This window comes from Hirundo rustica, chromosome 2 (assembly GCF_015227805.2).
Source record: "Hirundo rustica isolate bHirRus1 chromosome 2, bHirRus1.pri.v3, whole genome shotgun sequence".
In the NCBI taxonomy this organism is placed as follows: domain Eukaryota; kingdom Metazoa; phylum Chordata; class Aves; order Passeriformes; family Hirundinidae; genus Hirundo; species Hirundo rustica.
In genome coordinates this window covers 112231971-112259133 of record NC_053451.1, presented here as the reverse complement: position 1 = coordinate 112259133, position 27163 = coordinate 112231971, and the positions used below count along the sequence as shown (strand labels likewise).

At 42.2% G+C, this 27163-nt stretch overlaps 1 protein-coding gene across 2 annotated transcripts in view; it reads right to left on the bottom strand.

The window, feature by feature from the left end:
- Nucleotides 1-16159: 16159 nt before the first annotated feature.
- The window catches only part of LOC120749373 (uncharacterized), a 46940-nt gene continuing 35936 nt past the window's right edge, over nucleotides 16160-27163 (bottom strand). Inside the window, exons 2-5 of one of the 2 annotated variants that reach the window (XM_040056723.1) lie at nucleotides 18434-18502; nucleotides 17855-17995; nucleotides 16522-16929; nucleotides 16160-16350 (exon numbers count right to left, since the gene is read on the bottom strand). In XM_040056723.1, coding sequence (XP_039912657.1) covers nucleotides 16345-16350; nucleotides 16522-16929; nucleotides 17855-17992 — 552 coding nt within the window. In that variant the 5' untranslated portion in view covers nucleotides 17993-17995; nucleotides 18434-18502 and the 3' untranslated portion in view covers nucleotides 16160-16344. Of the gene's footprint in view, nucleotides 16930-17854; nucleotides 17996-18433; nucleotides 18503-27163 lie in introns of both variants that reach the window. The other variant, XM_040056722.1, reaches the window with a different exon arrangement.

Genomic DNA, 27163 nt, shown 5'->3' with positions numbered 1-27163 from the left:
TTGACACATTTTGACAGAGCAGAGTTTTGAGAGTTTGGGAGGGTTGGGGTTTGGGGGGCTTGGGTCGAGGCCATGTGAGCAGGCTGACCTCATTGTTGCCCACCTTTGTGCCCAGACCAGTGGGTTCAACCACTCTTTTACTCTCCTTGGGTTTGTTTGGGTTGTTTTTTTTTAATAATGGAAAGTATTTCAGAAAATTATATTGCCTTCTGTAAGAGGAGCAAGCAGAGCTGAGACCCAGGCTGTCACCATCCTTTTCCAGGTGTTCCCCTTGGGAAAGGGTGGCAGCAACACCAGCCTTTGCTTCCATCTCCAGCCACCAGCTCTGCCATTGTGCCAGGCCACAGCAGATGTGGCACATGTGTTTTATTCACTGCCTTCTTTTTAGCACACCACACGTTTTCTAATGATTTTACTCATCTGGACAAATTTAAAATTTCTCCACTTTGTGACTCCACTCTTGGACTTATCAAAGTTGTCTTTTTAAGCTGAGGAGGGACAGCTGCCTTCTGGTAACACCAGCCACATGCCAACCATCCCCAGCATTCATGCCTCCTCATTACCAACCTTTCTCAAGTCTTTTGGAGGAGCAGAGTGTCTCACAACCCTCTCCTCTGTTCTGCTCCCCACTTGATAACCAGGCTACCTCAGGGCAGTAGATCCTAAGACACTCAATGGTACATCTGTCCTGCATTTAGCTGGCAGAGTGCAAGAGCAGGTGCTCATCACAGCTCTTGTTTCCTCCCCAACAACCTGGCCACAGCCTATAGACAATCTCTGTTCAGCCCTTCTTAATATCTATATAATGATCCTGCAGTACACTGAATTTTACCAAGTCCCCAGAATGTAATATTCCGAATAAAAACTCAGTCTTAAAACAACAACAACAAAAACAAAAGAAAAAAAATCTCACAACAACAAAAAAAACCACTACTCAAAAACCCCACCAAACTTAGGTATTTACTGCCAAAATCTAGTTATCTTGTTTGCACTAGATTTTCACCACTACTGACAACTGAACTGGGCTGATTATCACACCTGAACCAGAGTCAACGGTGACCATGTCACCTTGAAACATTTTCTTTCCCTTTTGGATATTTTCCTTGTAACATTAAAATCCTGCTTCCAACATCAACATCCCTGTTGTTGCAGTTGCCCCCAGAGCCTCCTTTTCCAGCTGGAGAGCTGATGCTTCCTGAAGCACAGCACTGTGCACGCTCCAGCTTGCTCGTTACAATTTACAGTTTCCTCTTCCGTTGCCCTGGGACACTGCACAATATAAACAATAGCTGTGTCTTGAAAACCATCCAAAGCAAATGGGTCTCGCTGCCCGTGCTGCTCTCAGATCTGTAAAGAGAGCTTACTGTGTGCACAGTTGGTTTAATCCTGTGAATAGTCTGGAAAGTATGATATAATGCTCATTTCTTACCAATCAGTCCGATGCTGGAGCCTTGCTAAAGAAAATTTACTCCCAGATTACTCTCTGCAGCCTATGGAATAGCTGAGTTGTATTCCTGGAACTTACTGCATTTTTTTTTTTTACATTTTTTCCCCCACAGTAAAATAAACCATTACAACAAGGAAAGGTGTAGAAAAGGAAAAAAAAAAAAAAATCCCCTCAATCATTATGAGCTGGCAATGCAGTGGTAATAAGCAGCTAGAGCTGGAGTCAATATTTGCCAATACTCTGAACATTCAGAGGCATGGTGTGCACCTGGGATTTTCACTAATATTTCCTGGATACTCAGATTTTTCTTTTTGCCTCCAGCACAATTTCCTGCTGTCTGAGTAAACTCCTCAGAGATGCTGTTTTTGCAGTCTCCTGTGTTTTATGATTCAATGGCAGTTTATCACTCCTTTGAGTAATCCACAGTGGGATATACTGCAATCTTCTGCTATGGGGTTGTCAGGTGTGGGATCTTCACCTCAGAGCAGCTGGGTTTGCTGACCTTGTCATGACAGAACCTCGGGTCAGAGTGGAGGGATCTCCGCAAGAGATTAATGCCCCCGCAAAAGAACAGACTGTAATTCAAAGGAGTTGACCTAAGAGGATAATGTGAAAAAAATAAGTCAATCCAGGTTAAAGACTTACTTTTTTTTCCTCAAATCACTCCAGGTCGTATACAGTCAACAAGATTTATTTTGAGGTTGTCACCTGGGGTTTTCTCCTTCTCATCTGTTTTTCCTGGATGAGATTCCTTTGTACAGGGAGCAGACTACATATGAAAGCCTAAAGGTAAGGCTTTTTAATGTGTACTATCACATTTTTCTGTATTTCCATCACTCTAATCTATCAGGTGGCCTCGTTCTTCTATGAAACATCTTTGTCTATCTCTGCATCAACGAAGCCTCCTGATTTCCTTAAGAAATATCCATTTGGTGGTATCAAGGTAACCTATACAAGAATACATTGAACTATACATTGGACTTTGCTTCCCAAAAGAGTCCTAGAGGACTGATCTCCCCCAGTCCTAAAATTTCCAAGAATTTATTTGATCAGATAAAGAAAATCCCCAGTGGGACTACTATACAGCATCAAAATGCAAGGAATATGGGATTAATTATTCTGGCTGTTTTAACTGAGAAAGTTGAGTACCCATCATAAGAGCAGTCTTTGAACTATGGAGTAGTAATCCCAGTCAATGTGGATGATTCTCCTTCCATTTCAAGGCTGTTATACATCTCACAGTATCTGCCTTATTCCCTTGCATGTGTTGCACATAACCATCAGCACAAATAATGATTTCTTATGTGGTACCGTGTGAAGAAAAGCCACACCGAAAAAAGACAAATTACATCTACTTTTTAGTTGTCTAAAAGTTCAATTATTTGATCAAAGCAGAAAGTGAGGCAAGTCAGATGTGAACTATTTTCAATGAAAGTAAACGGAATTTTATAATTTGTTCTCCATATATTTAAGTATTGACCAGGAAGGCCAATGGCCCTGGCCTGTGGCAGCAGTAGTGTGGCAGCAGGGCCAGGGCAGTGACTGTGCCCCTGTGCTGGGCACTGGTGAGGCCACGCTGCGAGTGCTATGTCCAGTTCTGGGCCCCAAAATTCAGGAAGGGCATGGAGGGGTCGGAGTATGTCCAGAGAAGGGAACAGAGCTGGAGAAGGGTCTGGAGCACAGATCTGGTGAGGAGCAGTTGAAGGAACTGGGGGTGTTTAGCCTGGAGAAAAGGAGGCTCAGGGGTGACATTACTGCTCTCTCCAACTCCGTGACAGGAGGCTGTAGTCAGGTGGGGTTGGTCTCTTCTACCAGATAACAAGAGATAGGACAAGAGAAAATGGCCTCAGGTTGTGCCAGGGAAGGTTTAGACTGGATATTTGAAAAATTTCTTCACCCAAAAGGTTGTCAAGCACTGAAGCAGGTTCCCCAGGGAAGTGGTGGAGTCACCATCCCTGGAGGTATTTAAAAGATTTGCAGGTATGGCGCTTAGGGACAGAGTTTAGAGGTGGAATTGGCTGTGCTGAGTTACCTGTTGGGCTCAATGGCCTTAAAGGTCCTTTCTAACCTAAATGATTCTATGATTATATTCCTGTAAAATTTGTTCTGTAATATTTTATGCCACTGGGTTCAGACTCATGGGCGTGTAGTTGCTTAAATCACTTTTTCCTCTTCTGGCAGTGTAGACATTTTGATAGTACATTTACTATTTGATGCTCATATGGCACAAGCCCTCATCATCCTGGTTTCTTTTGAAAAGTTCTTCAGCTTCCATGTCTAAGATGAATAAATTGTCAGGCCATTTGATCTAGGTTCATTAACCTCCATGAGTTTTAATTTCACTTCCAGAAGAGCAAATTTAATTTCCTTACACTCATTCCACCAATCTGGGGTTCCACCACCAACATCTGTGCCCAGACTCACTGAAATGGAAGCCATTCTCTTTCTGAAAGATGATGTATTCATTTCAGTGTAGGACCATAACATCCTCCTGGGAAACTGGTCTCATTTGTTGTCTCCTTAATTGGTTTTCATAATCTCAGATACTGTTTGGCTATTCTGACACTTTGTGATCACTGAGATGCAGTTTCCTTTGGAGCTCACTACCTTCCTCTATTCCTGTAGGATTTTCTTTTTCTACAGATCTTTCTTCAGTAATTATCCAACCATGGGCTTCCAAGGACAACTTTTTTTTTTTTTTTTTTCCCCTTACTTTGCATACAAGTGGCAATTTTTTTTTTTTTCTTTTTTTTTTTTTTTCTTTTTTTCTGTAAACAGGAGAATACAGTGAAGGTGTTTCTAAAGAGTTACTGTGATGACTGGTCCCAGGACTCAGGGGTTTACGTAGTGTTTTTAAGTCTGGAATGAAAGAACACCTTGATCTTCAAAACTTTCTGCTCAAGGGAAAGTGAAATCATAGCAAAAAAGGAAGAGGAAATAACCTGAAAGAATAATTGTATTCCTTAGATGTATAAGCAGAATAAATGTGGGAATTTTATATTAAGTTTATATTTGGGACTGGTGAAATTTCTACTGAATCTAGTTGTGTTAGACAATATAATGAAAGTAGATGAAGGCAATAAAATTTTATAATTTCAAGAATTATAGAGGATTGTGAGTTTTTTCTTTTTTGTGACTGATTTAGGGTAAAGCCACACTGTGAGACACATAACTTCAGTATTTGAGAGGAATGCAGAGCCACAGCTCTGAGATTTTGGCATACTGTGTCTGCTGGTGACACCAGGCTATGACAGGGGAGGGATCTGGGCAAGCAGTAACACTTTGTCTTTCTTCTTTCTACCTTGCCCAGCTTTCTCAAGTCTTTATGCACATTTGCCTCTGTCCTTGTCTGCAAAGCAAGAATTCTGTTTGGAATTCTGTTGAGCCCATCTGTAGGATCCTGTCTCTTGTGTGCCCACTTCCCTCTCTGCAGTGGCCTCCCTTTCCAGAGGAGAATAATTTCCTGTCTGACCTCCAAAGGATCTCACCCCATTTTGGTAGATGCCTCTGCTGACCATAATGTGTCTCAACTGATGCTGCTGCCGCCTGCTGCATGGAGGGATAATTCACCATCCTGAACTCTTTACATGCTTTAGATGTTCAGATTTTAAACCTTAAAAAAAAAAAAAAAAAAAAAAAAAGTGTCTGTAGGAGGAGAAAGGAGAAGGGAATTACAGGTGACCTCACCCCTGATAAGTAACAGCTGTGTTAATTACCCAATGCAGCCTCGCCCCTGATGAGTAACTGCTATATCCAATAAATATGAGTGAGAGGGGGGTAGCTGGTAAGGGGAGGATTATAATGGGAGAGGAACCTTGAGGAGTATGAGGTAGACAATTATGAAGTAGGATCCTGGGGAGAGAGAACCACTGCTCTGGGGTGAGCCTGAGTCTGCAGTTAGAGCTTGTTGTTGGAACCTGCAGCTATAGTCTAGCTAGGTAAGAGCCTGCAGTTTTAGTTTAGCAGGAAATAACCAGCAGTCAGAGAATGTAAGGGAAACCTACAGCAGGAACTTGCTGCAGCCAGTCAGTGAATAGTTGGAGTTAAGATGATCAAGCCGTGAGGAGGAATAAACCAGGACCCTTTTTATGCTGTGTTTAACAAGAAGCCTGTGCCTCAGCTCATCTTTATTCTCTAATAAGAGGGCTGCTGCAACAAGTATCAGCTGTTAGTAACAGGCTTTTAAAAGGCAGAGGTCCTCCAAAGATTCTGTGTGCACTAGGAGTTTTAGTGTTCGGTGATGCTACAAGGCATCTCCATTGATCATCACATAACCCATTAAATCATTTATTGTTGAAGTCTCTCTACAAAATCCCTTTTAAAAAACAGAGAATATTTTGTATTATTTATTACAAAATCCTCCTCTGCCAACAGCAAGACTCACTTCATACAGAACTTCAATAATGGTAAAACAACTGATTTACTGCAAAGTAACTGATTTTCTGGAATACCTCTTACATTTTTAATAACTCTGTCTGTGTGCCTGCTGTTATTTGCACCCTGCAAAAGTGGAAAATGAAATACAGGACAGATGTTCTGAAAGTTGAAAAAGAGCTCTGTAGTTTTAATGAACAGTTACCTGTCTGGGACATCTGCTGGAAAAAAAAAAAAAAAAATCCCATTTCTAGGTGGCTTCTGAAGAATAGGATTTAAATATGTTCAACAGTATTTTAGATCCCAGTGATGTCATGCTCTTTTGAAAGGCTGGGGACTGACTGGGGATAAACATGGAATTATCAGTGTTTGGAGAGTAATTTTGTTCTTCCAAAGATGAACTCTAAAAATCCATTTTGTGCAATATATTTTGGGTTTGTGCTCTAGCACACCAATAAGAGTAGTCATTTTTTTCTTCATAAAGTGGATACTTATTCCAGTGGGCTGGAATAAGAACATACTTACTTTGTTCACAGCACAGAACTGCTGACCATCTTCATTTACAGAATCACAGAATAAATTAAGTTGGAAAAGACCTCTGAGATCATTGAGTCCAACCTAATTTAAAGTAACTACTAAACAGCAGAAGTTTAGATTTAAATAGGTCTATAGAAGAAAGTAAAGTGTCAATATTGTGTGGTACAGAGGTGCAGCAGGTCAAATTCAACCTAAGTGCCTCTCCTCTGACCCTCCTAGCTCAGTACAAATTTGGCTTGGTGTACTGAAATTGATGGGAATCAGCTGCAGACTGGTTGCAGGGATTACTGTTTATTCATGGCTCACACAATCTACACAGAGAAATGGAAGCAGTTAATGCTACCTGGTTCCTCGAAATTCAGAGCATTAAAATTCCGAATGTGGTAGATTTCAAATGTGTCCAGCAAGAATAAACAAGATTGTTTCCACTGAGAAACAGTGGAAACAGCACTGGAAATAGCAAGCAATACATGAAGGACAGGCACCTCCCAGCCTGATGGCAGTATTTAAGGGCTCACACAATTGAATTGGGTGGGGTTTTCCCCTCTCTTAATCCCCTGCAAAACTTACAGACAATGCTGGTTTTGGTACCTTAGAGTTTTGGACATAAAGCCCCATGAAAACAGTATCTCCTTAAACTGTTTTGTCTCAGCTGCATTTAGATCCTCTTTCTTACCCCATTCAGTTCCACTCATGACACGTGGATTTCAATTCAAGCAGCTTAATCTCATTTTAGAAAGTAAGTCCAGGCAAGCATGGCAGAGAGCTGCCAGAAGTGAGGATACTTCTCTTTGCAATTTGATATAAGCCTGCTCTAATGACATGCAATTCCACATGAAGACTTTGCTTCACAGGGCTATTCTGCGAATACCATGCTGGTGATGCAAAGGTTTGTTGAAGTGGGTTTCCTGTTACCCGGTAATCTACAGGAGGAATTTTATCCCATTCTTGCAGCTGCCCAGGCTGTTAAAGTAATGAGTAGGGAAGGAAAATGAGGGGGAAGACACGAGGGCACTGGTTTATTCACTATCCGACTTAGAACTCAGAGTTGAAGGCTTGTTAATGACATTGAATAGGCTCCCTTCCTGCAAGAGGCAAGACCAGATGGAAGACACACGTGGTTATAGACAGGGAGAAGTTGTTTTTTTTTTTTTTTAATGAGAGTGGTGAAACAGTGGAACAAGTGCATTTGCCCAAAAAGGTGGCAAATGCCCCACCCTTGGAAACATTCAAGGCCTGGTTAACCTGAGGTTAACAGGGCCCTGAGTAACCTGATTTACTTGAAGAAGCCCGTACTCATTGCAAGGGGACTGGACTATATGGCCTGTAGAGATGCTTCCCAACCCAACCATTCCATGAACCCATGATTCTGTGAAAGCAAAAGGAATAAGGCAGTAAATACCAGTCAGTCTGCTAGCAGAGCACCCACAGATGAGCCACCTCAGCTTTTCATCTAGCTCACGAAACGAACCAAAATCCTTTTCCCCACCAGTACTCTGCAGGAGTACCATAATCACACACAAAAATGGGAATCAGGACTCCATGCTTCCCACCAGCCTTCAAAGGAAATCAACTTAATGTGGCTAACAAGTCACGCTTAGATATGAATGAATTGCATCCAAATGCAAACCTGACAGTTCAATTATAAAATATGTCAAGGCCTTCCAAGAGTGATTAGCCCCATAGCATTGAATAAGATTACCAGAGGTGTGACTGACTAATTGGCAGTGCAGCATTAATGTTTAAATGACAAACAGCATCTTATTGACGTGGGTTGCTAAAAAGACAAAGTATAGCACTTGGTAACGGGTGGCACCTGTATCTAAAGAGCCCATCTCTATCTTGAGATAAAAACAACACTCAAATGGTTGGATAGGTGCCTGGAAAAATCACAGCCTATAGTTGTTAGAGGCAAAGCCTCCCTTTTATTCCTAGATGAAGGACTGCTGGCTGGCAAGATAGTTGATAAAATTAAGACACTTTTAATTAGAAATATATATATATATGTATTTATGGAAAATAGTATTTCCAGATGCTGTAGAGACATTTTATTGGTCCTGACCCAAAGGAAGCTGAGTCAGGGAGATTTGTGACTGACTTGGCTGCTGTGGAAATGTGGTAACTGTTTCCAAACATCATGAAAAATAGGATGATCAGAAATACACAGCGAGGATGTCTGAAGAGAAAACCCTGACTCACCAACTTGATAGCCTTGAACACGAGGCTTAGCGGATACAGGGAGAGCACTGGATATTGGGTATCTTGAGTTGAGTAGGGCTTTCAACATTGATTCCTGTAACATCCCCTTTTCCAAAGTGATTAGGTGTGGATTAGGGAGGCAGACAAAGAGGTAGACTGAAAACTGGCCACACTGCCAGGCTCAAGGGGTTATAATCAACAGCATGAATTCAGCTGGAGTTGAGCCACTTGTGGAGTGCCCCACAGATCTACAGCAGGGCCAACATTATTTATCATCTGCATTAGTGGTCCAGACAATGGGAGTGTTCCCTCAGCAAGCTGGCAAACACATCAGCAGGTGATGAACAACTCTTGTGCCTTACTTGATTGGCTTTTTCTTAAATTTTATTTTTCTTTTTATTATGTCCCTTTTAATTACAATTACAATTACTATTAGTGATATTATATTTTACTGTATTTCAATTATTGACCTGTTTGTATCTCAAGCCAAAGGTTTTGTCGTTTTCCAGTTCCTTTCCTCATCCCACTGTGGGAGATGCCCATGCCACAGAAAGGACTTGGTGTTGTAGTAAACCCAGGAACAGAAAAGTATATGCATTTTGCAATGATAAAACATGTTTAATTACGTATTATTCAGCAATGTACGTATATTTCTCTGTGAGAGTGGTGGTAAATTAATTTCTCCATTCATCTGGACAGACAGACATCAATTAATTCATGTTTCTGTAGCACCACAGGAACTATTCTCAAATTTTATGGTTTTAAACAATATAAATGTGAAGTATGAGTGCTCATTAGCTCATTTAAAGTACTTGTTTTATACACTCATAACTGCAAATAGCCATTCATCTCAAAATAAATTTCAGGAAATGTAACCCTTTTAATATTTTGAAATAAGTGCACTGTAAACTAAGACTGAGCTTGCAGTAACTACTGGAATAAAGTTCTTTGCAAAATCTTTTTTGCCTTGTTGCTGTTCATGGTTATGCAGCAGATGGATTAAGTTTATTTATTATAAGTAGGACATAGTAATTTTTCTGGTCTACTTTCTGGATTGCCTTCTTTTAAGTATATAGTGCTCCATTTGCGTGATGTACACACAACTAGTGTTTGTAGTTAAAAATTGGAGTAAATTCATACTTAAAGTCAAAGCCGGTTTCATAGCAAAATTGCAGGGTAGAGTTAAGGCTATTTATATGGCACGTGGACCAAACACATTAGGATTTGTTTAATTTTCCTTAAGCATTTTTTAAATTCTTAATTTACAAATGAGAATATTTCTTTTGGGAAAGCTCACAACAGTAATTTCATCTCTCACTATTAAGGTACTGAACTGTATTTTTAAATTAAAATCCTGTTGATATAATTTGTTATCACAAGATAGACATAGATATAGATAGATGTAAAACAACTCTTACAAAGTAGTTTATAGGTTAGGCTCTTAATTCTCTGAGGAAAAGGGAGTTTCCAAACACCATTTGAAAATGGAAGTTAGATATTAAACACTTTTATAAGTTACAGCCAGGTTCAGAACAGGATTTGGTCAAAAGATGGTTTGTATTCGAACCAAAGGCTGAACTGAATACATGCAAATTTTTTTTTCCATTTCTCAGCATATTTTGTTTCATGATCTGGCATTTCTAATGTAAATTATTTTGATTTGCCAGAAATCAAACATATGCCAGAAAGAGCAAACACATGTACAGTGGAAACTGTAATAAGACTTCAGGGCGTAAAGGTGTGATCCCAAGCTCCCAAGTCACTTCAGCAGGACTTTACGCATTATGGAGAATTTATAATATTTTCACATACGCTGAGGCTTTTCAGCATTGCATAAAACAAAACTATCTTAATAAGAACCCCATTTACTACAGTGTTAAAGACATATGAGAAATAAAAATTGAAATACCTGGAAAAAATACGTTAAAACACTGTGACTGAAAAGAACAAAACTAAACACAGCAAACCAAAAAAGGAAATAAATAATGGATGAATTACTGGTTCCCCTTGCATTGTTAAAAACACAACAGAGCATCAAATTACATTAAAAGAAAACCAAACATGAAAGCTTCTTTTTGGAGGGAGAAGTGTCAACATTCTCAGAATATGTCTTTAATTCAGCAAAAAGAAAAAAAAAATTGTTTGGAAGCTTGATTTTTTTCTTTTTGGGTTGACTTTTTATCAGGTTAATAAGCTTGTGGACTTATAAAAAATTATCCTTGTTCACCTAGGGGTTGAAATAGGTGTGTAAACACTGTATAAACAGAAATTTAAGTAGATACATAGAAAAGTTATACAAAAAAATATTATATAAAAGCAATTCATCCTGCATGCAGTCCCACAGTAATGTTAACATTTTTCAGTATGTGTGGTGATATCCAGAGTGACATCTGCTCAGACAGTGACTGATGTCCCTTGCCCCTCTTCTTTCACTTTATTTTATTCTTGTAGCAGAGTTGAGGGGTGTGTTACTGCTTTTATTAAGGTCTCTGGGAGTTTCGCCATCTCCTCAGGCCTCACTTTGATAAGAAAAAATTGGGCTCATGCTGCTGAAACCCAAACCATAAGCAATTTCCAATGTGATCTTTTCCACCCAGTCATTTCTCTACCTGGCCATAAGAACAAATGTTGGGACATATAATCCAGTCTCTGTTCTCACTGGTGAATACTTGTGTGACAAATCCTATTAAAACGATTGATATACCTAAAGCAGCACTTTTTCTCATCCCCATTATTTCTGTGACAGGGAGGCTTATTGGTCAGACTGACAATTGGAGTGAACATTAGACTTTATTGTCCTTCTGGAAATGAGCAAGGTCTGGGAAGGTGCAGCACTTCAGCCTTTTCTCCTGCCAGCCTGCCAGATGCAGCCACCCTCTGCTATGCTCTGGAATGATTTGCTGCTGCTCCTTAGCACATCAGAGTTGAGGCTTGTCTCCTACTCTGGTTCCTTCTTTCTTCTGGGGGAAGGAGTCAGCTGCATAAGTATGTCTGAGAGTGTATTTGCTGTTTGGATACACCATCTGTCCATTAGCTCTATCTCCAGAAAGGATGGCTTGGAAGAAGCTCTGTAGCATGTCTCCCAGCCCTCTGCAAACATCTGCAGGCATGAGGGTGTCTGAAGTGACCTTATATGTTTGTATTTAGGCAAACAAATTATGCTGTGGTTTACAAAGTTGTTTTTCACTTTACACTCGGCTCTTCCCAATCTCCAAGGATGAGCTTGCACAGGGAAATTCACTGAGACTCTTTGGTTTCCAGCTGCTCAGGTGGAGCTGTCTGGAAGATTAAGGTCACAGGTAGTCTGTGGTTTAGAGAGTAGGGATTAGGACCCAGAGCAGGAAAAAGAATCTGCTAATAGGAGCCTGTGCAGAATTTGGGCTGGGGCACAGTGATCCCCAGTCCCTTTTCTTCCTGGGGAGGCATAACTGCCAGATGGTGAATATTTGAAACCTGGGGGTGTAAGAGAAGCAAGGGATTGCTCCTCATTTGTCATGAGATCAAGTGGTTGGATATGGCTAGATCCTCAACAAATGCAAATTATTTAATTAAAGAAAAAAAATTAATGAACTCCTTGCAACCACAGCAGCTGTGATATCAGGCTGGAAGCACTTTGGCTGATTTCGTTCTCCCAGGTTTGATCTGATGCTGAGTTCTGCATCTAAACAGAAAGGTAGAAAGACACACCTAATCAGATCCATGTAAACAGACAGGTTTGAAGGGACAAAAGGGTTCCAGTGGTAGGCAGTGTTGGCTATAAAACCCTCTGTGTCAGCAACAGGCAGACCTGCACGTCCTTACAAAGCAACATCTACATTTTCATGGGGTGTAGGTTAACATTCAGGTTTCCCTCCATGAACTTGGGAGCTTCTTGCTGACTGACCTCCTTAACTCAGCTGCTGAAACCCTTCAGAAGAGCAACACAGGCAGGGGACAGGGAAACTGCAGAAAAAAAAGCATTATCCAGCAGGAGTGGAGGACAGTGGTCTACTAGGAAGGTGTGTAGGCAAAAAAATACTCTTTCATGGGAGAAAGTACACTCACCTTTAAACACCTGACCTCCTTGAGTGTGGTTGTGCACAACAACACTGAAAGAAGTATTTTTGTAACAAATAACCTAAATCTGTTGAACTGTTACGTGGAAGAATTTGTAATTACTAATATCAAATACAAATAGAAAGCATATTTACTAACAAAGAAGATCAAAGTTATCTCTTTGCAATGTTAACTAAAAGATATGTTTTGTAAGCACTTTTCATACGTCATTGTGAAGGCCAGAAATGGAGAAAAATACTTCAGCTTACATAACCAGCAATGGCCATTACTGGCTCAGTGAAAGACAATGATGGACAGAGTTATGTGCCCTGAGGTGGGGCTTTATTTGGCTTTGCCTTCATAGCTGCTCAGAGGGTTCTGTCCTCTGCTTTGTCAGGAGTCAGCTCAATCCAAAATCTTAATGCATCCCTTTTTCAGGGGCAGCTGGCAGAACTCATGAGAGGCTGCCAGAGCTTGCCAGGAGTCCATGATTCCTCTAGCTTTCCCCATCCAGAGCCACACCCTGATATTCCTCAGAGGATTTCAAGGAGCTCTCCACCGCCCCAGAAGCAGCTACCTGAGGATTTAAATGGTCTCAGAAACTGCTGTGTCTGCTGCCTGTCTCATTTCACACCATTCAATACAGTTTTTTACTTCAACCATCCTTTTAAATCTTGGAGTTCCCCATTTCTGAACATGGGGTAGGGATCTGGCATTTGATGGAGATACATTTGGACTAAACATCGAGCTTGCAGAAGGACTTGGATTCCACATGGAATAACTTGCAATCCCAATAGCAGGGACAGGCAAAGGAAGAATCATCACCTCTCCTTTACAGATGTCCAGCTGCAACATAACTGGAACAATTGATCTGAAGGCTTACCTAGGAAAAGGGTAGGGTTGGAAAGAGGCTGAAACCCAGTGAAGAACAGCTCAAAAATATGTCGTGCCAGTCAGTCTGAAATTTATTTCATTGATCTAATATATTTTTTTCTTTTTTTAAATATTCAGACAAGATTGCTAAGACAAGACAGGATTAATATATAACCTTCACATATATATTTAAACAATATATCTTATGTGCATAGAAGCATATTAAAAGTTACTACTGGACTTCAGAAATACCTTCTACACATCTCTCAATTTTCATTATGCAATTTCAGCCCTTTTAATCCTTTCACCCTTGTCTCATCTCTGCTTTCAGAGATCAAAATTATGTGTCCTGGTAGACGAGGGGACGATAGTGGATATTGCCTGTCTAGACTTCAGTCAGGTTTTTGACACTGCTCAGCCAGAGAGGAAAAGGCTCAGGGGGGGTTCTCACTGATGTGCACAGATACCTGAAGGGAGGATGCAAAGAGGACAGAGACAGGCAGACAGTGGCCACAAACTGAAACACGAGAGGTTCTCTGAATATCAGGAAATATCTTTTCACTGTGGAGGTTACTTGGAACTGGCACAGGTTGCCCAAGGAGGTGGTGGAGTCTCCATCCTTTGAGGTAACTAACCAACACCTGGATGTGCCTCTGGACAACCTGCTCTAAGTGACTTTCTTGAGCACAGGGACTGGACACAAAGGTCTCTTCTAACCACAGTCATCCTATGATAAATTTTGTGAGCCTAAATTTTGATTGAGAATTTTTACAAACTGCTTTTTTTAATAGGAAATCTTCCTTTCACAGGTTTTCAAAAACAAGAAATTAAAATGTGGACTTTGGGAGCTTTTCCAGTTTGCAATACCTCTATTCAATAATTCCTACTACTTTCCTCTAATAAAGTACTTGAAAATTAAATGATCCATAATTTTGAGATTATCAGTCCTTGAAAATTTTCAAGATAACAGTTTTCTTTCTCTGCTCTGCACAAGGAAAAAAGTAAATATCTCAAAACCTCCTCTGGGATAAAACACATCATTTCCTTCCCACTCCCTATCATTGAGTCCCCAAGTGGGCACCAACAGAATCAACAGATTACCACTCACAATTGCCTATAGGCAAGGCAATATCCTTTTGGATTTTATTATGCTCTCCATTTTAAGTATAAAGAATTTGTTTTTACACTGATAGAATCTTTCAAAGGAGTGAGCTTTCTGAAGTTCAGTCTCTGTGAAGTTACTAACATTTTTAATTAATGACATGAAGGCACTCAAATCTCTTTTGTATAACACAGTGAATTCAAATCAGTTAAAACAACAACAACAAAAAACCCTCCAAAACCCCAATCTTTCTAATAATTTTTAATTCTCTGATTCCTAAGAACTATTAGCAGACAGTCTGTTGTGTATGATAAAAACTGTGTGATTTTATATCCACCAAGTGGATTCATTGCCAGTGTGATGAGGTCTACTGGATGTTACTTCACATATTTTGAATAGGGATGCCAAGTAAAATCCAGTGTACTTTTGAAAAAATAACATTCAATCTTCATGCTGAATTTTCTGATGCTGGGACATTCAAATTAGATTTTTCAAGCTGTTTTAACTGCAATATATAATATAGATGTGCAAAACAGCACAGTGTTAGTTATCTTGTCAGAAGAATTGACAAGATCACAAAGCATATTAGCTAAGTGGTGTTTATCTCCCCACCTTTACTCATTGGAAAGGATTGGTAGGGTGGAAACCACAGCTAATATTGGGTTCAGACACCACGAATCAAGGAAAAAGATTTGCCTAATGCGGCCTCTGGCTTAGCAAATAAAGAGACTGCAACAGGCAAAGATGACCTAGGAGTGGAAGAGTAACAGATTGATGGAACACACCCCCTGTCCTTACATCAAACGTATTGAATTTAGACAGACTGCTGTTTAAGAAAGTGCTTGTAGTGCAAAACAAATATTCAAAGGCAGTACTGGATGTGTAAAAAGAGGCCCTGCAAGGTGACTGAACACAATTTTTGAAGGGAAGAATTGGAAAGGTGTTTTAATTACATCTGAACAATGAAAAAGTGCCTGAATATTTTTAAAGCCTTACAGGTTCAGGCTTTGGTGGTCCATGTAGTCTTCTGCCCCAAAACACTATTGCCTATTTTGGAATAAAGTTCTATTACTATCCTTCCAGCTGAAGTATAAATTGGGTGCTGAGTTTGCAATCCAGCTCTTCTGGTAATAAACACAAAACAAAATATCTTACTGAAAGGACCATGTGAGAGGTGGGAAATGGAAACCAACTGTCACAGCACATAGTGCAGAGCAACCCCCTGCACCTCTGTAGGCACTGTTCAGAGCTGGACAGAAGAGGAGGACAGTCAAGAGCCTCTGGTATTCAAAACTGGACTGTGAGAAGAAATAGAGTGCTGTCAGCCTGAATTTGGTGCCAGTGAAGGTCATGGAGCCGCTCAAGAGCCATCATGTGGCATGCACAGGACATCCAGGGCATCAGGCCCAGCCAGGACGGGTTTGTGAAAGACAGGTCCTGCCTGACCAACCTATCTCCCCTATGACAAGCGACCCACTTTATAGTTCAGGACACAAGGAGCACCGTCCCCCAATGCTGTCTTGCTCAAACAGGATTTATTAAAAAAAAAAAAAAAAAAAAAAAACAACACCAATCTTATGAATATATTTACAAAGGGTTCCATACTTCCTGGCAGGGGGACCATCACAACTGGGACTGTTTGCAGGGGCTGCACAGGAAGCAGGGATCTGAGCTCTTGTTTGCCTCCTCAGCTGGGAGGGGAGGTAGCACAGCACATTTTCCTGTCGCTGCTCCCCACGGCCACAGGGGTGTCTCACCAGCAGATCCTCCACAGTGCTCAGCTCTAGTGGAAAAAGTGCACAATGAGTGGTCTCAGGGGCAGGAGCAGCAGGGGGTCAATCATGTCCTTGCAGGCATTCAGGTATTTGTCGGCATTGCCAGCTCTCACGGCTGGATGCAGCTCCAAGAAAGTTGTTCCTGGGAAGGGCTTGGCAAATGCACCAGGGGTCCTTACCTTATCTGGGGGCTTCTCTGGTGGGTCATCAGAGTCAGGATTATCCTCACAGTTCTCCTCTATCTGCTCCTGAGCACCGGTGGAGGTTTCCCACTGGCTGCCGTCATCACAGTCAGAGTCCCTCTGCCTGGGCAGCCAGTAGATCCCAAAGAGCACGAGGAGGATTTCAGCACCAACCCAGAACCACCACTCCTGGCAAGCCAAGAGGAGCATTCTTCCTGGGGTGAGCCCATGCTGCTTTTTCATCTTCTGCTCCATCACCAGCAGCTGGGTCATCTCCATAACGCGCTCCTTCTCATGCTGCCTCAGGATCTCTTCCGTGACCTTCACTGATGGAAGATCTACCCTCACCGCGTATTGGAGGATGCCCAGCAGCACCAGGATTTTGGTGATCCTTCCAGCTTTGGCCTGGAGGAGGAAGAAAGCAACTCAGCAGGGCTAAGTGGTAGGGAGATGGTGGCTGGGGTAGCTGGGGTAGGAAATGTAGGGCCCAGGGATCCGGGCAACCATACCCACAGCCCTGAGGGCATTTGCCCCAAGACTGGAACCTGCCCTGCGCAAGACACTCTCCACAGCCCCTGCACCCTCTCCCCAATCTTAGAACTTCCCCTGGGTGCTGGTGCTTCTTGTCTGTCCCTCATTCTCCCTCAGCCTGCCCCACTCAGTGCTGCCTGAAGCCACACTGCAGCAGTGACACTGACACACAGGGCATCTGGGGACCCGTCCCCTCTCATGTCACAGACATTGGAGCCCCACAGCGACACCCTGCCCAGCCAGGCTAGGCTTTGGAAAGAAACCAGATGGAATTCAGACGGAACCAGTGCTTATGACCTTCTGAAGAAGGGTCAGCCTTTTGAAGGGACTGCACCGCTGTGATGGGATTGTGCAGGGAGAAAATCAGAAGGGCCAAAGCCCAACTAGAACTGAATCTGGTTATATATTAACTGCCATAAGAGAGAATAAAAAAATGTTCCCATAAGTTCATTGTGAACAAAAAGGAAGGCTAAGGAGAATCTCCATCCTTTACTGGATGGGGGTGAAATATGAGGAGAAATGGGGGTGAGATAAAATGAGGAAGAGACTGCGATGTTTAATGCCTTCTTTGCCTCAGTCTTTAGAGTAAGGACACTTGTTCTCTGTGTACCCAGGACCCCGAACTGGAAAACAGAGATGAGGAGCAGGCAGGAAACAACAGCAGGGCAGAGGGACCCAAGCGAGATGCAGCACAGTTAAACTCAGCCCGTGCTGGAGGATGACTGCCCTGCTGTTCACAGACTAAGCAGGAGTTATTCCCAGCTGCCCAGTCACTTCAGCCATTTACAATCTTTCTCACCAGCCAGGTTGTCTGGCTGCGTTGTCCCTCATACTGGGTCAGAACCTCTGCCGTGGTCTTCACTGCCTGGGCGTCTGCCCTCAGAGCGTACTGGAGGATGGCCAGCACCAGCAGGAATTTGGTGATCTTTCCAGCCATGGCCTGGAGGAGGAGGAGGGAGAGAAGGGGCTCAGTGGGGTCGGGTGGCTGGGGCAGCGGGGGCAGGAAGCGTAGGGCCCAGGGACAGGGCACTGGCCCCAGCGGTGGCACCTGCCCTGCCCGGGGTGTCTCCACAGCCCCCGCTCCCTCTCCCAGCCTCGGCAGCTCCCCAGGGGCCGGTGCTCCCGGCCCGGCCCTGGCCCAGGCCGGCCCTGCCCCGCCAGGCTCACGCACCGCTCCCGGAGCCGCTCTGCAGCGCTGGCACCGCGGCGTGCGCTGGCGGGGACGGGTCCCTCCGATGTCACAGACACCGGGGCTCCACGGCCGCACCCCGCCCCGCCAGCTCGGGCCCTGCATGGAGCTCAGGTGGAGCTCTCATGGAACTCTCATGAAACCGGGGCGTTCAGGACCTTTGGAAGAAGGGGCAGGAGACCTACACACCTTTCAAGGGGTTATGTAGGCAGGAAATCACAAAGGCCAAAGCCTGACTGGAAGTTAATTTACCCAGTGCTGTAAAAGACAATAAAAAATGTTTCCGTAAGTAGGTTAGCAATGAAAGGAGGGCTCAGGACCATCTCCAGCCTTTATTGGATTGCAGGGGTAACACAGTGACAAGGGAGAGGACGAGGCTGAGGTACTCAATGTAAGGCCTGTTTGACAGACTCAATCTCCTCCCATGACAAGATGATCCACTTAACACATCAGGGAGGGGATGTGGTTCTTGTTTTCCAGGAGTTTAGCAAAGCCTTTCCCAAAGCTCTTTCCCACAGCATTCTCCTGGAGAAAGTGGCGGCTCATGGCTTGGATGTGGCATTCTTTGGGTCCAGAACCGGCTGCAAGGCTGGGCCCAGAGTGATGGGGAATGGAGTTACATCCAGCTGGCAGCCAGCCACTGGTGGGGTTCCCCAGGTCTCAGTGCTGGAACCTGCTCTGTTTGATACCTGTATCAACAATCTGGAAAAAGGGGTCAGGGATAGATCTGCCAGTTTGCAGATGACACTAAGCTGGCGGGAATATTGGTCTGCTTCTGGAAGGTTCTGCAAGGGGATCTGGAGAGACTGGATTGCTGGGCTGAGGCCAAAGGTATGAGATCAGTAAGACCAAGTGCCAGGTCCTACACTTGGGTCACAGCAACTTTAGGCAAAGCGCCAGGCTCGGGGCAAAGTGGCTGGTGGAAAAGGACCTGGGTGTGGTGGTTGACGGAATTGAACAAGAGCCAGTGTGTGCCCAGGTGTCCAAAAGCCAATAGCATCCTGGCTTATATCAGGAATAGTGGGGCCATCAGGACTTGGGAAGTACATCGAGACCCCTTGTAATCACTTTACTCAAGGCAGGAGACACTCTGTAAAGGCTGGGATTATCTGCAGACCGCTCAGCTATACTGAAAGACATAATCGTGGGACTGAAAGATATAAGAGTGGGACTGCTCTGTCAGTTTGTTCTGTGTGCTGATACTTTGTGTCTCTTTCCAGCTGTTCCTAAATACTAATACTGTAAGTGTAGAACAGATCAAGGACTGCTGATCACTTTAAAAGAGATAGCAATGAGATCATCCTGCCCTCTCTGTAAAACCACAGCAGACAGATCAGGTCAGTGAACTAATTTAATAATGTAAGTCATTTTAAGTTTAGATCTTTAAAATTCTAAGAAAGTCAGCATATTAAAGTCCATGGAAAACTGAAAACCTCACCTAAGAGAGAAGAGAGACCAGCTCCTGGACAGCCTACATAACCATAGACATTGCTAACCCTAACATTGTCTTTCTTCAGGAACTACTTCAGGAACTGCAAGAGTCATTCTCAGCTGGTCTTTCATATATATTTGAGTAGAGCATGGCAATGTAACTAATAAAGTGGGTGTCACAATGCCTTCCAGGATCTGCAGGCAGCCTGTGCAGAAATTTTGACAAAGCTCTGTCACTTTAATGACACTCCCACTGCAATTTATATCTGGCAAAAGAAGCCACAAACATCAACATTTACAGATATGCTATGTGGCTACTAAATTCTGGAAAGAAAATATTGTTCTCTGTCTGTCCAGACCACATGGGAGTCCTGGACATTTCAAAGAGGAAAAGCAGTTCTTCCCTGAATCTGCAGCTGAAGATGAGCCAACAACTGCAGAACATCAGATAAAAGCAAACAGGACCTGTGGAGATAGGACAAGGAGTAATGTGATCAAACTGGGAGAGGAGGAATTTACATGGTATATGGAAGAAACTTTACTTTGAGTGTTGTGAAGCACTGGCACTGAATTCCCAGAGAAGTTGTGGATGCCCCATCCTTGGAAGTGTCCAAGGCCATGCTGGATGACACTCTGAGCAACCTGGTCTAGTGGAAGGTGTCCCTGTCAATGCCATGGGGTTGAATGGTCTTTAAGGTCCTTTCCAACCCAAGCCATTCTATAATTCTGTGAGAAGAAAGAGGTAGACAGTGTCCAATGCCTTTCACATCTTTATCTAGGAAGCAGATCAGCAGTATATCAGCCCCAGAACTTACACTTTTCACCTATAATCCTCGTCTCCAAGGTCAAACCAAAATATTTAAAATTCTATGGCCCCTTATGCTGAAAAATGAGCTGTTGCAAAATGGGATATCCATTTTGAAACTACCAAAATGGAATTGCAGGATGCTTATTAAAAATAGTTTAGCTACTTTTTATCAATCCAACAGGCACCATCCAACCCATGCTAGATATTAGATCTCTAACCAAGGTGCAAAAGCTTCATGTAATGTTTATAACTGCAGCAACCAAAGACATGAGTTCACAGGAGCAAGGTCAAAGTGCTTCCCATAGCACAATACACTAAGACAGCATTCCTTTGGAACCATGGAAACCGAAAGATAAGAAGAATGGGAATGTTCCACAAAACCTAGCAAGTCCACTGTGGGCTACTCTCCTGCCCTGACACTAAGTGCAATTGAAGGATGAGATTTCTGTAGGGCTTTTTTACCAACACCATGTGCAAGTAACACAGAAAATTGTATTGCCCTAGCATATGCAGTGTATTTTGTCACCAAAATGGGGTTGGTACAAAGTCATCAGAGTACTCTATTGTCAGATCAACTGTCAAAAGTCATCCAGAAATAAATAATTCTCTTTTTTTTTTCTACTTAAAACACATGGTTAGTGAGCAGGGAAAGCCAACAAACTATCATATTCTACACACCTACATATCAGATGACTGGGATTTTTCAAAAAAACTACTTTTACTACTTGGCAATTTATTAGCTTGAGTTTTAGAGCCTGCTGCCTGTATGTACTATGTTCCTGCAATATTATCTGCTTTTATCAAATAACTTTATTTGTTAAAAATTAATTTTTCTCAAAACTGCTACAAAACCAAAACAAGATGTGAAGGGGGAGGAAGAGAGAAGCTCTCCAGGCACTAGATAATATTTGCCTTATCTCATTAGTACTTCAGAGAGGTTTTGTAACTCCTTTTGGATCTCATCCTTGTCTTTCTCTAGGATCTCACCACTATGTAGAACATTACTCTGGGATGTTGAGAAGTCATACACTGTTGTAGTAGCAAATTAGTTTCAACCTCATGTTTAAGCTTGTGTAACCATGCTTGCTGCCTGTGTGTCTGTTCCCTCTGTCCCCAATTACTTTTAGATCCCTTGTTCCATAATCACCACAACAGAACCGGACAGATATCATTGACACAAAGTTCTCAAAAGCTTTTAAAAACAGGTGGGCCAAGAGGGGAGACAAGCTGAATTCAACCTTTATTGGTCATCAGAGAATCAGCTGTGAGCTCAGGTCTGAGTCTTATTTACAAGCACATACTCGTGTTTACAAAGAGCAGCAGATTTTAGGGTCATTACAGTCACCTTTTCTTTTCTGGTGAAGAATATGTTGCAATTTCACAAGTAAAAGTCATAGAATTAGACCCATTCAGGATGGAAATGAACTCTAAGGTTGCCAAGTACAACCATTATCCCAGCACTGCCAAGTCCACCACTAACCATGTCCCTAAGCTCCACATCTCTACATATTTTAAATAGCTCCAGGGAAGCTGCTCCACCACTTCCCTGGGCAGCCTGTCCCAATGTTTTTAACAACCTTTTTTGGGGAAAAGCTATCTCCCAACATCCAGTATAAACCTCCTCTGGAACAACTTCAGGCCATTATCTCTTGTCCTATCACTTGTTACCTGGGAGAAGAAAGTGACCACCACCTGGCTACAACCTCCTTTCAGGTGGCTGTGGAGAACAATAATGTCACCCCTGAGCCTCCTTTTCTCCAGGCTAAACACTCCCAGCTCCCTCAGCTGCTCCTCACCTGACTTGTGTTCCAGACCCTTGCCCAGCTCCATTGCCCTTTTTCTTGACATGCTCCAGCCCCTCAATGTCCTTCTTGTAGTGAGGGACCCAGAATTGAACACAAGATTTGAGGTGTGGTCTCACCAGTGCCCAATACAGGGAGATAATCTCTGCCCTGGCCCTGCTGGCCACACTATTGTGGATAGAGGCCAGAGGCCATTGGCCATCTTGGCCATCTGGGCATGTCTGCCTCACGTTCATCAGCCTCAGCCCATCAATCCAGATCCCCCCGCAGAACCTTCCTGTCCTGACAAGATCACCAGTCCTGCCCAACTTGGTGTCGTCTGCAAACTGACTGAGGACGCACTTGATCCCCTTTTCCAGATTGTTGATGAAGACATTAAACAGACTGGCCCCAATACTGAGCCTTGGGAAACCCCACTGCTGACTGGCCACCAACTGGATTTCACTTCCTGCACCACCACTCTTTGGCCCATTCATTCACTCAGTTTTTCAACCCAGCAAACTGTACTCCCATCCAAGCTAAAATATATTTATATCCTCTACACACACACACACACACCCCTCATTTAATAACCTGAGAAGGATGCAAGTGTCCCTGTACATTATGTACTTCTGGTGCAGAGTATAAAATAACTAAACGGTCTTCAAAAAGTCAAGATGAACCAAAACAGAATTCCCAGAGATGACTTCATCACTGAAAAAAGGTAATGGAAAGAGATGAAGTAGATAACAATATTTGCAGAATAGTTCCATTTTTTCTAAAATTATGTTGATTTCTACTACTTTTTTTTTTTTTTTAATGGCACATACAAGTTTTTCTTAGTCACCTTGAACTGAATTTCATCTTCACTCACAAAACTAGCAGCAATGACTACAGTTATATATCTTGGGCCAGGCATTTGGATGGTGTAAATCAGGGTAGATCTTATGATTAGGCCAGGACTAAGAAAATTTAGAGATACTGTAAAGTTTCTCCTGTGCTTTCTTGTGATCACAGTGGTATTAGCACATATTTTCCTGCTCATATTAATATTTTGTGGAATCACTGGTCTATTGAGTTTTGTTTGTTGCTTTGTTCTTGTTGGGGGCTTTTGTTTTTGACAGCTAAATTGTATTGTGCTATTTACTAAGCACCAATTACCTTCCGACTTCTCTCGTTAGACAAAAAAAGGAGCTATTAACTTGGAAACCATCTCAGTGAAAACTGTCTGGGAAAGATCAGTAGCAGATAATATCCTGGAAAAAGCATAACCCCCTACACAACATGCACAGGACTGTCCTGCTGGTATGGCTGTGCCATCTACAGAGGCTCTCAAGAGCAGGAAACCTCAGGGCTGTCACCGCAGTGTCATAACCACCCGATTATCTCCTCACCAGAAGGCTTGAAGGCTTACTTTTATTCTCATTTGTGAATGTTTCACACCAGCTGCAGATGATTAATCCTTAAATGTGGATATTAAGATCCACCTTCTCTTTCCTAAATAGCTTTAAGAGCTCACACAATTCTTCCAGCATTTCTGTTTCAGAGCTTAGTTTTGCACCAGCCTTAGTGAAGTCTCCATCTTCAGACTATAATTACTTCCTGTGAACTTGGGAATTCAAGTTTGCTGTGGCCCTTCAGATTTCCAGGCCAGTTTCTGATCTGTTTGTGGAGGTTTATTGTTTGTTCCTAATCTCTGTCCCACCAGAGTATGGCTTTCTGTGACAGCCTAAAAATTATCATCTCCCTCCTGCAGCATAAATTCCTTCCCATATCCCAGAGGAGCTCAGGAACCTTCTTGAAGAACAGAGTAGGTGCAAAATAAAACCCTTTAAAGTGGGAAGCAGCACTTAATTCACACATAATAAGAAGTGTTCAGTTGACTCTATCAAAGTCTTATTTGCTGAGCCTTGTCCTTTAACTAGTCAATATTTGTAAGGTGTAAGCCTGCCCTTCTCAAACTTTATCTAAAGACTTTCCAAACTGTTTAAGGTTCATGAGTCTTAAGCCTATGATACATTTTCTTCACAGGTTTTCTGGAATTTTCTGGAATATGTTATAGCACACACTGACATCAGAGAAGGCAAAATATTCCTCTGCTAGCACCAAGTGGGCAGGCTCTGAATCTATAGGTGCTAATAAATGCATAAGCCATTTAACCACACAGGATGTGGTATCTTGAAAAAGGTCACCTTTCATGGTGAAGTCATCTTCATGGCTTTCCAGGATCTCAATTTCACAAATCCAACCATCAAAAAGGAAAAATTAGGTTGAAAGTATGGTTTTCATACAGTTCATTGAAGCTGTTTTTCTGGTTTTGTTAGATTTCAAGCCCCATGTGCTGCACAGAACACAGTCAGCTGCATAATGTACATTTTATATATTATTGCACACACTAACATTATATATAATGCAATAATGAATACATGGCATAAATAATTCTGATTCTATTTGTCACTGTAATATTACTTTATTGTACACTTAAAATAATGCTAGTTATTTGTGGTTTATACACATCTAGAAGTGGGAAGAAGGTACGATATGAAGATAAATTGCTGATAGTGAATAACATAGAGATAAACAACTAGAGAACTCCTTAAAATACTCTCAAAAAATTTCAGTACTGTTAAGGTAGGAAGGGAACATGCACCAAAAATAATGACAGATTTGAGGCAGTGAAAAACAAATCATTCCTCATCTAAGGGTGTGAAAACCTATAGAAACCTGAAGGAGCTCTAGAAATTACACTGGCAATATCCCTGAGAGAAAATATTAAGAAACAAGTTCTGCAGAGGATGTGTAAAAACATGTTTTATTCAAACAACAGAAAAAATGGTCAAGCTTTTGTGTACACAAACCATACTTCAAGAGAAGCCTAATGACTAATATTACAGGCAATATTACAAGTTCTCACAGAAATACTTAACTATGAAGGAAGAAAGGAATATCACAAGATCAGCCATTCGTGGCAGTGTAGCTGAAGTTGGATGCCTGAACTGTGTAAACAAGCCCCTTACATTTTTTCACTGATTGCAGAAATTTCACATCATGCAGCTGTGACTCCTTCCAGAAAATGTCTCCTAATTAGCTCGTGTATATTTTTAAACTGCACGTTATATGGGCAATGAAACAGAGGAAAGGCAAATTAACAATGAATAAATCTCTTTCACTCGTCACTTACCATAACAGTTACTATGTTCTCTCTCACACAGACACACGTACTCCTTCCTCTTACTCACACGGTTCTCACATGGAGAAAGAGAAATTAAGACCCCCTCCATAACTCTTCTTAATTTTGTTTGCAACTAAAATTGAATTAAATGCACAAAATCCAGTCACATTTCAAAACTGAAGTCACCTGCCCCATCTCTGTCCCAGCTACCTGTGTGTTGCCATTGAATATGCAGCAGACTACACAGAAATCCTGGAAAGGGAGGGCAATTTCTGAAGCATCGTGTTATGTACCAGGAGCATTCCCTATTCCAAAAATAACCAAGAAAATTACCTTCTTGCTGCAAAGAACTTGCAGGAACAGAACTGCTTAAGCTAATGTAAATCATTGTGGTGTTTCCACAGCAAGAAAGGTATTTCCTTGTAGTTCCTCCATTTGTCAGAAAACGCTCCTAAGTGATATTAAGGAACATTAAAACTAATCAAGAATGTCTTTATTCTAGAACATCCATTAAAATAAATAAATAAATAAATAAGCATCCAGTTCAAGCATCACCTCTGCTTATTCAAGGACATTCACTTACATGGGATTCCCCATCTTCAGCTCCTCCTTGCAGCTCCTTTTCCCAGCCGTCTCCCTGCCTTTGGAACAGGAGGAAACTTTCTCACCCAGAAAAGTCTTATCTCAGAGCCATTTGAAACCAGCAGATGCAGGCATGAGCTCCTGGTCTAGGAGAGCAGAGTCTTTCTGCCCTGTGCCCTACATTACCCTGAAAAATTCCCACAGGGAGGACAAGCAGCCTTTCCATTGAGCAGGATATTCAGGAAGATTGAGAAGTGGGGTTTTTTTCCCCATCTGGGCACTTACACAAATCTGCTTGAAGCCTGAAGTCCAACCCTCCTCTGTAGGTGCCCTTTCATGACAGTTTTCATCCATCTGGGAGAGCAGGAAGAGGCATTTTCTTTGCAGCTGCTCCCCATGAATCAGCTGGCAGCCTCAGTGCCGATATTCTTCCTCCAGGACTTTTAGGACATGGCAACCGCAGCACTGCAAATTTCTAATCACTCAGAGAAATCTGAAGCTTTGTTCCCAGTCAACAGCCTGACCCCTGGCAGCAAGAAGCTGAGTTTCTGCACTTTTGTTGCATATTTACTGTAGGTCACTCCTCATAATTTCCTACTCCCAGTGCTCAGGCTTTGGTCCTCACAATGTCTTGCTTTTCTCACACTTCACCAGCCTTCTGTGTTTTACATTAAGCAATCAGCAGGATGACAAATATGACAGCAGTCTCCAGTTCAGCCTCCTGAGTGTTCTCAGCCAATATGCCAAAAATATAATGGCTTTTTCTTTTTTTGCTGTTTTTAATAACGTTATCTGGATGGCGGCTATAGGCATCTGTTGAACTTGCCATATGCTCCACATGTCCATATAGAAAGATGATGTTGCTAATACAATAATTATTTCAATAGCACTTGTTTGTGGTTTAAAAGGAGTGTTTGATGTGCACATGCTAAGTCCAGACCTGGAGCTATTACACCCAATTAAAGCATCCTGCACTTGGACACAGAACAGTTAGCACACAGGAGCAGCAGATTTATTTGTGTTTTCAGTCTGGTCATAAAATTGAATCACTGTTTGTCTCCAGCTTAACCCCCTTACAATCGAGTGGCTGGAGCAAAACTACAGATGAATCTAATAGACTCAATCTTTTCATTGAAGAGATCGTA